Source organism: Dermacentor albipictus, chromosome 4 (genome assembly GCF_038994185.2).
Source record: "Dermacentor albipictus isolate Rhodes 1998 colony chromosome 4, USDA_Dalb.pri_finalv2, whole genome shotgun sequence".
Lineage (NCBI taxonomy): Eukaryota > Metazoa > Arthropoda > Arachnida > Ixodida > Ixodidae > Dermacentor > Dermacentor albipictus.
Window position 1 is genome coordinate 175,786,069 of NC_091824.1, and position 18,855 is coordinate 175,804,923.

At 50.1% G+C, this 18,855-nt stretch overlaps 1 protein-coding gene across 4 annotated transcripts in view; it reads left to right on the forward strand.

Moving 5' to 3' along the window:
- LOC135919824 (para-nitrobenzyl esterase-like) overlaps window positions 1-18,855 on the forward strand; it is a 79,002-nt gene that overhangs the window by 28,037 nt on the left and 32,110 nt on the right. Inside the window, exon 7 of one of the 4 annotated variants that reach the window (XM_070537856.1) lies at window positions 14,242-14,624. The exons of the other annotated variants lie outside the window; for them this stretch is intronic. Coding sequence (XP_070393957.1) covers window positions 14,242-14,380 — 139 coding nt within the window. The 3' untranslated portion in view covers window positions 14,381-14,624. Of the gene's footprint in view, window positions 1-14,241; window positions 14,625-18,855 lie in introns of those variants that run through there. 4 annotated transcript variants of the gene reach the window in all.

An 18,855-nucleotide genomic window follows, 5' to 3' on the forward strand; every position in this document is an offset into this window, starting at 1 on the left:
ATAATTAAAGTGATTTGTTCGCCTTGCCTTCGTATTTGTGTGATTTTTTGATACTGTAATTAAACGATTTGCAAAAATCAGAACATTTGTTAACGTCCGCTTCTTTTGGGCTTCATAGCAAAAGTCGCGCCGCTTCTTTTGGGCTTGTTTTGGGGTGGTTATTTGCGTATTTGCTCGGCAGCATCTGGCAACTCTGGCGCTCCGGCAACCTCCCCCAGTCGTGGAAACACGCTCGCGTGGCTTTCATCCCGAAGCCGGGCAAGAAACTCACAATCGAGAACCTCCGGCCCATCTCACTCACTTCGTGCGTCGGCAAGCTCATGGAGCACGTCGTCCTAGCTCGCTTGCAAACGTACACAGACGCTCACCACCTCCTTTCCCACACCATGATTGGTGTCCGCCCCCGCCTCTCCACACAAGACATCCTCTTGCAACTCCACCACGACCTTCTCGATCCGCCCACCTTCTCGGACACTAAGGCTCTCCTTAGCCTCGACCTTCACAAGGCGTTCGACAACGTCTCCCATTCGGCTATTCTTACCGAACTCGCCACCATCAACCCCGGCTCTCGCACCTACCACTACATTCGCTCCTTCCTCACGGCCCGCATGGCCGAAATCATCGTGGGAGATCTCTCGTCTCCCACGTATGCGCTTGGATCTCGTGGTACCCCTCAGGGCTCCGTCTTGTCGCCTTTTCTTTTTAATCTCGCCCTTCGCTCACTTCCCGACAAGCTCGACCGTATCCCCGATCTCAAACACACCCTGTACGCGGACGACATAACTCTTTGGGTCACGTCTGGCTCCGACGGGCATATTGAGCAGACGTTGCAACGTGCAACTGACGTCGTCACAAGTCACGTGCACGCGGCCGGTCTCGCTTGCTCGGCGGCCAAATCGGCCCTCCTCCTCATGCGGCCACCCGACCGGCGTCGCCACAAGACGCCTCACCCCACCATCACGATTCACGCCAATTCCACTCCCGTTCCCGTCGTCTCGCATCTCCGGGTGCTCGGGCTGATAGTACAGTCAAACCGCCATAATGCTCACACCATCGACCAGCTCTCGCTTTCGGTTCAGCAAACCGCGCGCATGCTTGCTCGTGTCCGAGCGCGGCGCATGGGCATGCGCGAACACGATCTCCTCCGCCTAGTGGACACTTTCGTCGTTTCCCGTCTCACGTACGGCCTTCCTTATACTCGTCTTCTCAAATCGGAACGCGACAAGGTCGACGTCCTCATCCACCGTGCATACAAGACTGCTCTCGGCCTTCCCCCTAACGCGTCCACGGCGCGTCTCCTCCGCCTGGGAGTCCACAACACGCTCGACGAACTGATCGAAGCTCACCGCACCGCTCAGGTGCAACGCCTTCATCGTTCGCCGACCGGTCGCTACATCCTCTCTTCCATCGGTCATGACACCTCTTCTCACCCGCCAGACCTGGTCTCACTACCGCATGCTCTTCGGGCAGCCTTTTCTATCAAGCCGCTACCCAAGAATATGCTCCCGGGACACCACGACGCCCGTCGCCAAGCCCGTGCGGCCATGCTTCACGCCAAGTACGCCGACCACCCGGCCATCGCCTACGTGGATGCGGCCAGATACGCCTCGCCCGGGGACGCCTTCGCAGTCGTCTCCGTCTCGCCCTCCTCGGTACCCTCGGCACCCTCGGGGCCGACAATCACGGCCGCCACCGTTCGAACGCCCTACGTCGTCGAGGCTGAGGAGGCGGCCATCGCTTTAGCCGCCACCTCGACCAACGCCAGCGTCATACTCTCCGACTCCAAGCACGCCATCTCCAATTTCGCCCGAGGTCTCGTCTCGCGTTCCACCTTACGACTCCTTCGCCCACTTCTACTGGAGGACGAGCCGTGTCACATTGAACTGGTCTGGGTCCCCGCCCACTCGGGTCACCCCGGCAACGAGTCGACTCACCAACACGCTCGAGGATTCGTCGACCGAGTGGTGGGCCCCTCCGCGTTGGACGCCCCGGTGCCGGAGCCCCTGGTTACCTACCACGCCATTACCCAGCACTATCGCCTCGAACGGTACGCCTACCCACCTCCACATGGCAGTCTTCCCAAGCGGTCCGAGATCGCCTGGCGCCGCCTCCAGACCCGCACCTTTCCGTGCCCCCTAGTGTATTCGCACATCCACCCTGGTGTCATTGATCCACGCTGCTGCCTGTGCGGCGACGTTGCCTCCTTGAACCACATCCTCTGGGGCTTCCCGGAAGATCCCCCGCCCGCCGACCTCGTCTCGCCACCCCCCACCGACGAACAATGGGAGGCTCTTCTCTCCAGCACCGACCGAGACATCCAAACACGGGTCCTGGCACGAGCTGAAGACTCCATCGTGAAGCACAACCTGGAAGCCTACGTAGCTTAGCCGCCCTTATCCCTTACCCCTTCTAATAATAAAGTTGACACTCACTCACTCACTCACTCACTGCTCGAATGTGAAGTCATCGCATCAAATAATTGGTAGAAAATATTTACATACGCAACATAATGTCTGCTACATAAATACAGAGAACAGCAACTAGGTTACCCGTCAGCATGTTCAACACCATCATTCATAGCCATGGCACTCATCACAAAAACAGACACAAAAACCAAGCGCAATTTCACAGCCGTGTATCAAAATTGCAGTAGCTGAGAGGAGCATGGCAAGGGAGAACAAAGCGCACATTTTGAGTAATGAAAACATAATGTCGCTGTTCACAAGAAACTTCCTACAGTATTTCTTAAATGTATGTACACCTTCATTAAAGTCTACCTGCATATCTTCTCTGTTTAGAGCATTGCTTATTTGAAAAGATAATGCCTGCCTTCCGTAGATGGTTCTAACCGGCGGCATTTTTCGTTTTGAGTTTTCGGTACTGCATGAACTTGAGCTTGGCACTGTGGAAATATGTAACTTGTGTTATGGATCCATTGCAATATCTTAAAGTAGTACACCTGTTCAGCCTTCTGCATGTTATATTTGGTAAATAACGACTGTGTTTTCAATAACTGCTTGTTGCTTTTAACATTTTCCAGTATGCACAATATTTGCTTTTGTAATATATTCAGTTTGTAGTAGTTAGTAGCAGTTGTTCCCCAAGTCAAGATTCCATACCTCATTCTAGAGTAAACCAGCGAATAGTATACTGCCTGCTTTAAACGTGTGGATATCAATGTTGTACTTTGTGAATGCACTCAATGATGCGAGACACGCTTGATTTTAGTTGAACAACTTGAGTATTCCGTGAGAGGTTGTGGCTGAAACAGACACCTAAAAACTTTTGTTCAGTAACCTGTTCCAGCAGGCGTCCTTCAAATCTAATGTTAACCGGGTAGCAGTCACGTTTATTAATTGGCTTAAGAATAGCGTAATTCGTTTTATTGATATTTAGACTCAAGCAATTTCTATGAAGCCATGCAGACAACTGTAACGAGTAGTCATTAAGACAAGTATCTACATTGCATGGTTTCTTGGGTGAAAAAACATTAGTATCGTCTGCATACATCTTTAATTGCGGGAATCCATGTATTGCTATAATATATTTTATATAGACAAGAAAGCGCAGGGGTCCCAGAATAGAGCCCTTGGGTATGCGCTGTTGTACTTCGAGCTCGCTGGAGGCCCAATTGTTAGCACACACATATTGATAACGTTTCTTTATATAACTCTCCATCAGTTTTAGCACCACTCCTCTAATGCCATAATTTTCTCATTTTCTTAAAAAAATATTATGTTGAACAGTCTCGAAGGCTTTGCTGAAATCTAGAAATAAGCCAAGAGTGAGCAGTTTTTTTTTCTATACTTTCAATGATCTTATCCTTGTGTCAACGAGAGCAATCTCTGCTTATTTGTTTGCTTGAAAACCGTATTGAGCTTCTGTTATTACTCGGTGCTTATAAGAACCGCTTAGCCTGTGATTGACGACGTATTCAAATACCTTTGAAAACACTGCCAGAACTGAAATGGGCCTGCTAATATTAATGTTGGTCTCACCACCACCTTTGTAGACAGGCGTAACTTTGGCGATCTTCAATTCATCTGGAATATCTCCGCTAAGAAGCACCTGATTTATTATATGCGATAATATGGGGCTTATCAAGCATAGCACATACTTAGTAGGCAAAACTTTTAACCCGTCGTCACCACAAGCGACTTGGTGTTTTACATTTCCTATTATTTTTTCAATTTCATGGGACGTTGTCGGGGCAGGCATGATTGACTCCACCAAGCTATTTACACGTACTCAGTCTCTGGAAGTGTCATGCCCCGTCTTGTATAAACACCCAATTTGACGAAGGGCCGATTCATTGCTTCTACTAAATCATTCACAGTTAGAAGCACATTGTCAATGCAGATTTCCTTCATGCCACAGCCAGCTTGGTTTCTTCCTAATGTGTTGTTTAGTTAATTTGTTGTTTAGTTAACGTTAAGGGATGAGAAAAGAGCAGATTGGGTGAGGGAACAAACGCGAGTTAATGGCATCTTAGTTGAAATCAAGAAAAAGAAGCGAGCATGGGCAGGACATGTAATGAGGAGGGAAGATAACCGATGGGCATTAAGGGTTACAGACTGGATTCCAAGGTAAGGGAAGCGTAGCAGGGGGCGGCAGAACGTTAGTTGGGCAGATGAGAATAAGAAGTTTGCAAGGACAGCATGGCCACACTTTGCACATGACTGGGGTAGTTGGAGAAGTATGGGAGAGGCCTTTGCCCTGCAGTGGGAGTAGCCAGGATGATGATGATGATGATGATGATGATGATGATGATGATTGTGATGATGATGATGATGATGATCCCGCTGCCCATATCCGCCGGGAGCCGACACGCTCTCGAAAGAACTAGACGTCGTTTTCCGTCAGCAACAAACAAGCACGTTCCCACGCCCCACGAGACTGCGCGTCATCCACCCCCCAACCGCAAAAATATAGCATGTAAGAATCCAGTTATGTGGGGGGGGTACCATGCCTGCCGCGGTGCGACAAGTATGTCCCAAACGGTGGCTTTATATGACTTTTACAACAGTTACCTTGGTTTTATTCCGCGAAAATAGGTTTGCTGACGACGAGTAGTTCATAATATAATATCGAATTTTTGCACTTCTTCAAAGAAACGATCGGCAGTAACACGAGCATTAGCACGGCAGTTTAGATTCTCCCAGCACCACTTACTTCCTCAACTGCTTCTCAAAATTAGGCGGTTTTTCACGTGTTTATTTTAAGTGGCGGTAATTTGAAGTAAAGCTAATTGAGGCTTACAGCTGTTTGCAGAATACAAAAAGGAATGTACCAATATATATTCCCGTTTTGGTGCTACACGCTCAACTCACTTGAGCAATTTACTAGTGTTTGTTGCTTGAGGAATATACATGACGAACCTGTTTGGCGAACTGACACAGGCCGCTCGGCCCAAATATTTTAGTGATATATGCCTTGTGGGTCGTATGGCTGCAGCCAGAAAGAAGCCGAAGCGTCATTGATTAGTAGTATGGGACATATTGAATATGTCATAATTCGCTGCTGAAGAGTAAAAAATCAAGTGAAATATGCAAGACTTGTGGTGTCTTCCTGTGGGGGTATTCTTTAGGAGTCCACCTAGTGGACTGTCCATTTCGGCCGCTGCTGGTTGGCTAGGGCCGCTCGTCTCCTCCTCGCTCGTACAAATACATCCAGTCAGCAGTGGCCGAAATTGACAGTCTCCTAGACGAACTCTTACAGTATACCCCTCTATGAAGGTTCGCGAGGTTTTCTTTTATTTACTCGTGAAGCGAATAGTTATCCGTTCATAACTAAACAATGCTAGATCAAGACATGGCGAGGAAGAAGGTGCTTGCTTTTTTTTCTTTTCTAGGCACCCTTAGTACCTCGATTATACTTTAGGCATTGAATTGGTGGTGTAAAGAACGGCTTCGTGGTTTCAATTCGAAGTTGTAGTTAACTGATGGCTTTCGCGAACAATGCGTGCCTCGCCATAACGACAGTCGGTTGCTACAGTTGAGTGAGGGGTGTGCCATATTTTCGATAAAGCCTACTGAGGACCATCATGAATCATTTCATGGCTTTCAACTGATTGGCTCTCGATCTTAACCACAAAATTTTCTTTCAGGTGATTGCCACTATGAAATTTGTGAATTAACTATACATGTAACCACTCTATATATATTAAAGTGGCCATATTTGACTATAAAAACTCACCAGAGTAATAAGAATAATGATGGCAGCTTCGCTGGGCAGTGCCTTTCTAACACGGATAACATGTAGACACCAAACACCAAGTATTTTCTTCCATGTGGAATGAAATATTTCTCATAGCTAAGTACTAAGGAAATGTTAACTGTTTAGCAAAGCGTCATACACAACTTCGCGTGTTGAATTCGGAGACATTCCTTTTACGCAAAATTTGTGGACAGACACGGCGCATATATGCATTGCAAAACCAGTAGACCCCTTCAACGCTACATAGCTTGCGATATTGACGCCGCAAATTTTCTCGACTCACGCGCTTTTGAAGAAGGAACTCTGGTTCAGGCATGGCAGCAGAAAGAAGCCGACATATCCTTCAATATGTGTGGCCCAAGCCGCCAATACTCCTAGCACACACGAAGGGAACAAGCTCGCACGGCAGCCGAGCGAGCCGGAGCGAGCGGCGTCCTGGCCGTGTCGTCACTCGCGAGAGGAGGCCACTCCAAATTTTCTACGCTAATAGATCACCCAGCGGAAGCGGATGGTACATAAATACAGCAGTCGGTGTATGCTCGTTGGAGCTATTCTCACTTCGCATTGGTGAGTAGTGCAGTAACTAGAGTAACAGCGAAGAAATGCTGACGCACACGAACCTCATTTAATCAAATAATTAGGAGTAAAATTCCGTATGTCTTGCTTTAAAAAAATGAGTTTTCGTGTTTTAGGTGCCAAAACCACGATTTGATTATGAGGCATGCGGTAGTGGGGGGCTCCGGAATAATTTCGATCAGCTGGGGTTCTTTAACGTGCACCTAAATCTAAGCCCAAGGGTGTTTTCGCCCCCGTCGAAATGCGGCCGCCGTGGTGGGGATTGTTACGAACTTCCAACCGGTGCCACCAGTGTTACGACATCCCACCGCTGCCGCCAGTGTTACGAACTTGCACCGCTGCACCACGATTACGGCTTTGTGGTCCCGTAGCGCTCTTCACCCGTTTCGTGACAGAGCGTTGGTAGCGAAGACTCCGAGCCTGGCGTCGATGAGAATAACAAAAGGGACTTTATACATTATATACAGGTTATCATACAGGACATAAACGGATCGGCACTGGGGCCGAGAGCTCACACAAACGCGACTGTTCTCGCACGACGACGTCCGGCGAAAACGCGTTACACATCTCACCCCAGTCGGGAGCGACACTCTCTCCCGGTGGGGTCGGCAGATCCTGTTTTCGAGGCGGCCTGTCGCGGCTTTTATAATCCCCGAGGACCATTGTCACTCAAACGGCCCAATACAAAGTCAGCACACGACGGTCGTCCGAGGGGTCCAACCAGCGACCGCGCTGGCCACTCGGTTCAAAGTTCGCGCGCGCGGTGACCTCCCGGCAAGGGAGGTGCGGCGCCGGGCCGTCGGGCACACGCGGACACGTCAAAACACGCTGCTCCGCCGAGGCTTCTCCCGCACGAAGGCGCAGCATCTTGACTTGTGAAGGGAGAATTATGGCGCTCGCAGGATAGATTCTGCATCTTGCAGATTCGGGATCCGGGCTTGTGGTAATGGCACAACAGCATCCCCGCCCTCAGATAAGGCGCCGGGAAGACGAGCTGCCTCCACGTGGCTCGGATGCCAGGCGCGCACGTTCGTCAGGCTCGTCCAAGTTCACGTCCAGTGTCGGGACGCCAGGTAACCTCACGTGCCCAGGTCCGACTCGCCAGGACAGGAGCTCTGCTCACCACGTCGTCGCCAAGGCACCTTGACCAGCTCCGCTCGGGTCGTTCCTAAGACCTTGCTTCTCGCCACTGGTCCCGCTTGGTCGTTCTGCAGCTTGCAAAACCGACCGGCAAAAGGCAACACCCAACACGAACAAGTGCCCTCTGTCTCCCGTCAAACACCAGACAAGGCCATAATTCAAATCAACCTAACTAAATTGTTTTCCCCTTTTTTCTCCCGCTGCAACAAGAGGCAGGTGTACGATCTAGCACACAAGGCTTAAACAATCAGTTTTCAAATCATCAACATAACAAAATAGAAACAATTAATAATCAGCAAAATAATTACAAATAGAATGGTCCCCTTGAAATCGCTTTGGACCGAAAACATACTTCTGAGGAAGCAAATGAGGTCATTCATTTTTCCCGGCGATATTTTCGCGGAATCCGAAGCTGCTTATATTTGCGACCCTGCTTATCCGTGTAGCGGCGGTACAATAAGCCAGATTCCTTGCCAAATGAAACCTCTTTTTTTTTCACTCCCCGTTTGACGCTCTTCCTCAGATCGGCTAGTGAGCAATCTTCCTGTTGTTCGCGAATCCGAGTTTCCCTTTCAACTGCAGCCTGCTCCTGCCAGCTGGCGGAAACCGGAGCGAGCGTGGAGCCCGCGTCGCCTAATTGCGGCGTCGCGTCTCTATCGCGGCTAGCACTGCACGCGTCACTCCCACTCACCTCCAGGACCCGCTCGTCTAGGCCAGCCTCCGAGCTCTGCCTCTCCCGTGACTGCTCGCCACTCAAGTTACCGTGATCGGTCCGTGTGCCGCACCGCCTTTCGCTCACCGACACTAAGTCAAGTTCCCTCGACAGCGGGCGCGCTTTGGATCGCGTGGGGGCCATGTACGCCACGTCGGCAAAGAATGATTTGCCCTGATCCCTCAGCAGCTGCTCCGAGCTATTTGAGAAGAGGTAGGAAAATTGCTCCGGGAGGGCGGCTGACACAGCGGCTTCGGTGTTAAGTTTTCCAAACTCTCCTTCAATGATAACCGTTGCGATCGGTAAACAGACACTCTCCTTCTCGGCCACTTGCCGTATCCTAACGCACTCTCCCGTAAAATCACTCAAGGAGACGAAAGACGGGTGAACAACGTCCATAGTTGCTGCAGAGTCCCGCAGTGCTCGGCACTTCTTGCCGTTTACCTTAATTTCCTGCACATAGGGCTCCAATAGACGTATGTTCTTGTGAGTTTCCTGTATCGTTGCAAAAGCAATTCTCTCTGGGCAGCTTGCAGCGATGTGCCCTTGCTTTTTGCAATTGTAGCAGGTTAACGGTTTCCGTTTTTCAAAAGAACGCGTCATTTCGTTTCGCTGTTTCGGACCATCGTCATCATTCTGAGATGCATTCTGTCCTTCCCTTACAGTTTCTTTGGTAAGGGATTCGTCGTCCCGAAACTCGCGACGCGTGATTTCCTTCCGTTCGTCGGGCTTCCCGTAAAACCCATCTCTTCTATCAGCTTTTTCTACGCGCACTGCCTTGCTGTGCAAGCTGCGGCGGGTGTAATACTCTTCCGCTAACTCTGCTGCCTTGTTTAGCTTAACCTCCTTTAGCCTATCTTGCAGCCAGAGCCGGACATCCTCATCAATGCAACGGTAGAACTGCTCCAACGCGATGCATTCGACAATTTTGTCGCGGTCGTCGAAAACCTCTTCGCCCTTCAGCCATTCCACCAAGTCGGCTTTTAGACGAAACGCGAAGTCAACATTCGACTCCTTACCCTTTTTTGCATACCGGAACCTCTGCCGGAAAGCTTCGGGCGACAATTTGTACTTCCGCAGTAGCGCTTCCTTCACATCACTGTAGCTCTCAAACGCCTCTTTCGATAAGCAAGTTATTACGTCTGATGCCTCCCCAGGAAGCAAGGCTAACAGATTCTGTGCCCAAAGGGATCGCTCAATGCTATTCCGTTCACACACGTGCTCAAATTTCACGAGGTATTTGGCCATATCCTCTCCGACGACAAAGGGTGGAAGTTGATCGCGTATACTGGGAACATTAGAAGTGAGACTAGGCGCTGGCGAGCTATTTCGGGTCTCCAACTCTTTCATTTTAAGCTCGTGCTCACGCATCTCTCTCCTTTCCTCCTTTTCCTCCTCGCGACGTTGCTGTTCTCTCCTTTCCTCCTTTTCCTCTTCGCGACGTTCATTGATACCCGCCAAGGCCTCTGCGGCTTCCTCAGCCGTTACGTCCTCAGTCCTCATGACCTCAAGGATCGCATTCTTTCTTTTGGTTAAGCCCAACTCAATGCCCAACTCCTCACAAATTTCGAGAAGTTCCTTCACCTTGTACTTCTCCATCGTTCACACTGTCCTCCTGCTGTTTACCCTTTTTGAATATACCTGCCGTACGCTACTATAACACTACTAGTAAGACATATGCAAGTATTTCACACACTGCCCTGTTTACCCCCTCAGCATCCCCTGGTTTTCAAAACACTCTTACTAGGCTTGAAACACACAAGGTTATCACAATGCAACACCAAATCCTTCCCTAAGCTACTATAACCTGTGTCAGAGAAAGTCTGGTGTTTGAGGTAAACTTCAGGCACTCACCGCGCCGAGGTAGCTGATGCCGGTCAATCCCGTAGCTGCCATCCAGTGTTACGAACTTCCAACCGGTGCCACCAGTGTTACGACATCCCACCGCTGCCGCCAGTGTTACGAACTTGCACCGCTGCACCACGATTACGGCTTTGTGGTCCCGTAGCGCTCTTCACCCGTTTCGTGACAGAGCGTTGGTAGCGAAGACTCCGAGCCTGGCGTCGATGAGAATAACAAAAGGGACTTTATACATTATATACAGGTTATCATACAGGACATAAACGGATCGGCACTGGGGCCGAGAGCTCACACAAACGCGACTGTTCTCGCACGACGACGTCCGGCGAAAACGCGTTACACATCTCACCCCAGTCGGGAGCGACACTCTCTCCCGGTGGGGTCGGCAGATCCTGTTTTCGAGGCGGCCTGTCGCGGCTTTTATAATCCCCGAGGACCATTGTCACTCAAACGGCCCAATACAAAGTCAGCACACGACGGTCGTCCGAGGGGTCCAACCAGCGACCGCGCTGGCCACTCGGTTCAAAGTTCGCGCGCGCGGTGACCTCCCGGCAAGGGAGGTGCGGCGCCGGGCCGTCGGGCACACGCGGACACGTCAAAACACGCTTCTCCGCCGAGGCTTCTCCCGCACGAAGGCGCAGCATCTTGACTTGTGAAGGGAGAATTATGGCACTCGCAGGATAGATTCTGCATCTTGCAGATTCGGGATCCGGGCTTGTGGTAATGGCACAACAGGATTCAATCCTGCGACCTCGTATTTAGCAGAATAACACCATAGCCACTAAGCAGCCATGGCGAGTAACCCATGTTTTGTTACGTGAACGTGGAATTGCGCCCCCAGTCAGTGTTGTAGCAAGATGATATACTTTTCTCCCAGCTTCCATTCTTTGTATTAGCATCCAAGGTGCGTTGAAGTGTCATCAGACCCATCCTCTATTAACAAACAAATAAACAAAGTACAAAACACCAGCACCTTCTGTTCGATAGCCTTTGGTCGGGCTGCGTTTAAAGGGACCCTGAACCGCTATTTCTCGAAGGGGACAAATGGATTTGAAGTTAAAATAGGCTATTTTAGAAATACTCTGCCACGAAAAGTACTAGAATGCGTTCAGCAGAAGCGGAGTTATTGTCAATCAAACATGCCCTTCGCGATGCTTCCGCTCCTTCTTCAATGCCTTGCACTGCGAAGGCTGCGGCGGAGCCGGTTGTGCCAACAAAGTTCCGCTTACTGATCGTCACCGTGGCGCGCAGTTGAAATTTGATTTTGGATGTTAGCGTACATACGCTACTACTTCCGATTTTGGGGCCTACGACGCGCCAAACGTTATCCAAATGTAAGCCAAGCGCTTAGGCGCAGTCACGATAACGCGCTTAGCGCTTCATTAGCGCTTATTACGCGCTTAATGCGCTTAGCGGCCGCGGTATTACGGTACACAGCAGACCGGCGCCTATTCAACTGTAGTGCGCAGTATTTGCTTTGTGCACGACAGGGCTTGGATACGTGCTCGCGCTCGTATAGTCGTCTGGCCGTGCTACGTCGTGCGGCCCGGCTTTGACCTTCACTGGCTTGTCCGACGGATTGTAGCCACATCCAACTTGCGCATTCTGAAGCGCTATCAAAATGTTTGTCAATGAGTCTAACCAGGACCAGGAGTGAGCGCGCGCTGGCAAGAGCTATAGTGCGTGTGGTCTGAACTTAAAAGTTTCGCGTGGTCCGGGGCTGGAGGAGCGTTCAAAACGAGTCGAAATTAACGAGACCTGACGCCTGTGACGCCGATTCCTACACGGGCGAACGCGGCCGAGCGTGAGCTCGGCTTCTTCCGGAAGTGCGTACTTACTGAAATTTCAACGATTTTCCCTTACTTCAGCCTGTTTATTAAAACTTGGTAAACTTCGTCAATAAGTATATACACGTATCCCGGCCGCGGCGGCCGCATTTCCATGGGGGCGAAATGCGAAAACACCCGTTGTACTTAGATTTAGGGGCACCTTATGGAACCCCAGGTAGTCAAAATTTCGGGAGTCCCCTGACGATGACGAAGACCGGCCGTCACATCTTGCGCGAGCTCGGGTACTTCCCACTGAACACCCAGGATCCACCGGAGCTTACGCCGGTTCCCCGCGAGCTCCGCGACCTGATCACGGTCGCGCCCATTCCGCGAAACGTCCATCCGGAACACAATCGAGGCAGGCGCCAAGCCCGGGCCACCGCGTTCCTCAAACGAGTAAACAAGAAAGCGGATGACGTCGCTTTCGTGGACGCCGCCGCCTACCGATGCAACCGAGCCTTCGCCGCGGTAGCGGTCTCGTCTTCGCAACGAACTTTAAACGCCGCCACGGTACGCACACGTGATCCCGAGGTGGCGGAGCAAGTGGCCATAGCCCTGGCAATGCTCGACGATAAGCGAACCACAATATTTAGCGACTCGAGACCAGCCATCAAAGCGTTCGAGAGAGGAGTCATCTCCGTCAAGGCATTACGCATCCTCCGCGGCGCTGATCCAAGCACCCTCAAACACCACACCGTCATCTGGTTTCCCGCCCACCTGGGTCGGATTCCGGGCGCCCCGCCCAACCTCAACGAGACAGCCCACGACGCTGCGCGCGCGCTTACCGACCGCGCCGTCACCCCCGGGCAACTACGTCTCGATGAGTTGGAGGCGAACAGGGATGCCCCAATAACCTACAATGAAATAACCAAACACTTTTACTTGGGACGACGCCTCTTTCCGCCCCCGCACCCCAAACTAAACAGGCCGCAGGCGCTAACGCTACGCTTATTACAGACGGATACCTATCCAAACCCGGCCACCTTACACATAATCTACCCGGACGTCTACCCAGACGATGCGTGCCCCTCGTGCGGGGTCACGGCGACACTCGCACACGTGCTCTGGGAGTGCAGAAACGCTCCGCCCGACTCTACCTCCGACAAGTGGGAGAAGACCCTAAGCAGCCCGCTCATACAAGACCAGCAATGGGCCGTCCAGCAGGCTCGCGCAGCGGCCGCCAGGTATTCCCTGTCGGTCCCTGCGTGGGAGACGCCCACGGCGCGCTGACGTGCGTCCTGCAGGACTTTTATTAAAGTTTTTCCAATCCAATCCCCCACTACGGCGTGCATCATAAAGAGATCGTGGTTTTGGCGTGTAAAACCCCATAATTTAATTTTTTAAATAAATATACACAGTAACAGTAGGAAAAAATACACTAAGCCAAACGCCCATCTTGATTGACGTCAGCTATTGGCCAATAGTAGCTGCATATGGGAATCCGCTATATTAAGAAATAAAGCAACACGCTTCTGTTGAAAAGAGAGCGTTTGAGAGAAAGGGGATTTCGCGTTCCGCTTGCGAGTTCCACGCGCTGCGCACGACTGCAAAACTTGGCTGCGATGTTCACAACAGCGCATGCGATCCCCGGACTGCTCTTTCACCAAGCCCGAGGGGTGGTTCGGGAGCTATTTAAGGTGTACAGCGTGCTTACACTGCAAGTTGCATGAATTTTCTGTGCTTCCTGGATGATTTTCCGGCCTTTCTTGATGGTCTTTCTCTCTTTACGCACGATTTCATGGTTGCTGGTTGTTTAAGCACCGATAAGAGATCTCGTGCGTCTCTACATATATGTCAGGGTCTGAATACACTCTGCCGCTGACCAGCGGCGCTTGTGCTGCGCCCACGTTTTCTTCGTCCGCGTGTCTTGGCACAATTATCTCAAAAGCGTGGTCGCCACGAACGCAGCACCGCAGATTGGCCGGCCTACACCAGGACGGAGCCGATGACACGCTACTTCACCGCCCGCCGGACGGTTACCAGGCGATCGCCCGGAAAGTGCAAACCTCGCTTCAAGTGTTACCCAGGAAAGGCTCACGCCGACTAGTCGCCTGCTAGAGCGAGGCCGGCGAGCGGCCTGGCTGACTCTCGGCGACAGATGGTGCCCCAGTTTCGGGCATGTTTCAGATACTGTCACTTAACGATGTCATAGTACGCAGCAAGAAACGTACAAGGGTCGCTATACTTCATGGTCTATTTGTGAACACAGCACTAATACGCAATTTTATCTCGTCCGAAACTGCATATCTCTTATGTGGTAAACGCATGCATTAAATAAGTTATTGGGATCACTTACACTTTCAAGGGTGTTTTTATTTGCACTAAAGTAAGACTAGCGAATGGTTCTGCTACATTATGAACTGTAAGCGTGTTCCCACATTATGGAGCCATGACGCCATTGCCGCATTCAGTCTACTTGCTTTAAGTTACAGTAGCCGCCTTTGCAGTCTGAGCAGCATGTAGCAGTTCTTTTTTTTTTACGATTTCTTATCTCTTATTAGTACACGCTGCTGGTACTGAAGCTCCTGCACAACAGTACATTTGAGAAGAGGAAATAGAAATGATTGTCAGCATTTCTTCGTCGACCTTGCCTTACTTTTTTAGTCCTTACTTTTTTGTGATCGTGTTTTTGTTGCTAAAATCTTTTGTATTCAAATACTTTGGTCCATCGTTTTAAAACTACGAGTGTGATTATCTCGCTAAAGAATCCGAATGCCAGACGGAATGTCTTTCCTTTCGGTGTTGGTTGGACCGTCATATTGGCACACGATCGTTGCTTGTTTTTCCGGTGGCCGTTTTTCACCATCTCGCCACTGTTACAACGTTGTCGCTCGGTGCGGCACTCGGGTACCTACGCTCATCCGAAATTTCCAGAATGCTGGTACCGATTCTATGGTGAAAAAGCCTTTGCAATCCTATTGAGCACGCAACGCAAGCAGCAGCGTTCATTCTCGAACATGCACAACCGCTAGCGATTACATTGGAATTTACGATGGATCATGTATAAGTATATAAATAGCCGACGCACTTGATCCCCTTAAATCGGATTTCGACGACCGACGAGTGTTCTTGTCGCTGCCATTGAGCTTTCTTTTTCTAGGCAAAAGTTCGACTAATGGCGATTTAAATTTGTCATTAACTGTTTCGGCAAAGTGGGGTTCCTAATCGTCACGACAGTCTGACAATATCCTTAAATAAGGAGGTTATGCTGATGGAAAGCATGACATCGTTAAGCATGAGATATTCATGAGCGAGTATTCGTCGTTACTAGTGCCGGAACTAAACTGAACGTTATATCAATGGAGAGTTTGGCTTCAACCAAAAAAGGCAACTCAGCGAAACTCGAAGTAAGAAACGTTTAACAAATAGCGCTTAATTTATACTTTTGGAGCGGCCTATGTGGGAATTACAGGCTGCTGAACATTGAGCGTTACTTCGGAACGTAGGTGGCCTGCATAATGTGTTCCGGTCTGCTTGGCGTGGCCTGCGTTCGATTTCTGGGTTTCGGGATGGGAAACTAAGTACATCGCGAAAACTGGCTCCATGGTTGCGGTCATATCAATCAATAGTTCAAGTGAAGCCCAGTAAGACAGGCTAATAGGTTTTATATGATGAGGCAAGGGCACAGTAAGACTACGCCTCTGTGAGACGTGTTAGGTCGATTTTCTTTTTCTTTCTTGCACTTGATGTCGCTGCATACCGTTGAAATTCAGTTTCTTTTTGAAGGTACCGGTCACCCTGATGCCACTGGTTGTACATAAGGTAATCAACATGGACTAACTTGCTGCAGGACACGCTTTACCGCGAAATCATTTGGCCTCTGTTCGCCGCTGCCTGAACCAATTTCCTAAACTTTTCTCCGAGGTCAATCGTGTCAACGCGGTTTCTTACGACTATGGGAATTAATCCAGAAAATGTTAGGTATTCCCGTCCATTTCAAATGCGAGAGCAAATTTCAAGATATATGGCACATCGCACGTTTACGAGATGCCTTCAAGAAATCCGCTCGATCCATCGAATACGCGAGAAAGCATCTTAATGCTAACTGCATCGGTGTAGCCTGCTTAGCTAAAAGGCCAGGACAATGAAGTACCCATAGGTCAGTGGATGGACATCGTCATGTTTGAAATACGGATATGTCATATTCGACTCGTCATTTTTTTACCTCTTTGCGTTAAGTGAACGTACAGAACCTCTAAGCCTTAAAAATGATGCTGGCAAGCGCCAGGGCGCCTCGAATAATTCGCTACTTGATTCTACGAACCAGCTTCATTTTCCGTACCCAGGAAATGGTTGCATCATGACGTCACAACACACTGGATTGCTCTGTTAGTGCATGCTATTCCTGGGACTTCCACGCGGCTTGCGAGCTTACAAGCTAACCGCCGGTGAAGACAAAGTACGAAGTCTGGGTCTGATCTCAATCATGAAAAGCAACCAGCCCGACTACGCTTTCGGCAGTCGATGGCTTGATCGAAAATGATGTGCAAGACGAAGGGTGTGCGAGAGCCTTCGGAATCTATCGTGAATTTGCGATTCTGGCTGTCGGCAAGCGCCCGGACGGCGAGCAAAAAGGGATTCACTCCTTACTCAGAAAAAAAGAATAACGCCATTGTGCCTGCCTACAAAGAGAGCGTTGCAGTGGTCCTCGGCCGTTATACATACAATAGCCTAAAATGGAGACGCTACTTAAGTGCAGCGCTCAATAAGCTAAAACTGACGAGGACCCGACTAGGAAGGTCAAAATGGGCCTGCAAAAGCTCATATCGAATAGCATCTAGTTAGGAATTTCCCTATAAAAAACAAGCCTCTACCGTATTTACTCCCGAAAAGCTCGCACCCCCAACATTGGCCATGAAAAAGTTTCAAGTGATGACTTTTTTTTTCGTCGAGCAGTCATCGCACCCTCGAAAATTGCTACAGAGACAGTAGTCTGTTCCGCGTGAATGCTGATACCGCTTCTGCATAGGTAAGGCCGGAGCCACATTATTTATCCGTTTAGTGAGTCTAGGTATAGCTAGCGCCTACAAGTAAGTTATTTGCAGTACCTGCTCGTGTACAAGCTGTGAAAAAGGCAAGTACCATGTGAAAATAATATTTTGGCTGCGTTCACAGCGGCCGTTATGAGAGCCCGTTTTTCTATTTGGCACCTAGAACGTTCGCAGCCCCGAACTTTTCCGCGAGAAAAGGGCGAGAATATGCGAGTACATACCAACCGCTGTACACCAATCGTTCTGCTCCCGCTATCTACGGCTTGCCAAAAAGAGACCTTCGCAGATGTACGCCAATTCGAGAAGCTGGTACGTCAAGAACAACGAAGCTTTATAACGGAGTTCTCGCACCCTTCTAATGGTGCGCCTTGGGGATAATGGAATCGGGTGGCACATGTCTCGACACCGTGCTCGCAGGTCCGCCAGGAGATAAGCCGGCGATGAGCTGGACTGAGATTAGCACCAACCCCGGTGCGCGCCGAAGGCAACGCTCATGATTCACCGATGATACGCTGGCGGAACGCTGACCGCACGGGAACATGAACGCTGAGGTGCTCGGTGTGCTTCGAAGTTTATGGATACCAATCACTAACATATTTTTGAGGCTCAGAGATGTCAGCTGTCCAACACTAAGCCAGTGTACATAATTTAGAACTCATCGGAAAGCGGTGCTTTTGCGGGAAAAAAACGCGTTGGTATTAAAAAAATACGAGCATATCTTCATGGACAGGGTGTGGTCCTTAATAATGTACGACAGAAAAATAGTGCTTGCCGCCGCGAATTTCAACGAAACGGGTGCGCCTTAGAAAGACGTCGACACCATTGACCTCTAGCTTGTGTGCTGGAGGCAGTGCCATATAATCGTGCATTCACACTATAATCGGGGCCGGGAACGCAGCTCTTGCGTTTGTTGTCGGTGGGCTTCCGCGTGGCGACGGCGTCGCCAAATTGCGTCGTGTCTACCCGCGCAAAACAGCCTCCGTCTTTCTTTTCGCGACACAGTACCTGCGGAAACCAAGTGAGCGAAGCTCTTGCTCTTAGGAAGCGCGGTTCAGGCGCAACCGCAATATTACGCGTCGTTTGCACGTTGGGTTCACGTTTCTTGATTCTTTTTGCATACGTTATCTATTGTCCGTGTGAAATAAGGTTAGCGAAAAGCTCGAGGCAGTGTAACCTGAAAGCGTTTCTGTGACCTTGAGGTTAAAGCTTTGCAGCTCACTTCTTCTTCGTCGCATTTAACACGGCCTTTGACTGCACTGCCACAAAGACGGTGTTCCGCTCCTCCTACCACAGCAAAGGCGAAGTTCTAACTGCTACGTATTCCTGGCACGCGCCGCTTCGGCACTTCGACAAAAGCGCTCACTGCTGCGTTCCGCTTTCGTTTCTTCTCTCCAGCCAAGGACAACAGCGCGCAAACACGTTTTCCAGATACAGCAAACACCGCTTGGAGCCTGACAGGAGCGCTTTGGCGAAAACCTTGTGTCACTGCGTTTTCGCGGCACGAATGGCAGAAACTCGATCGACCTCGAAC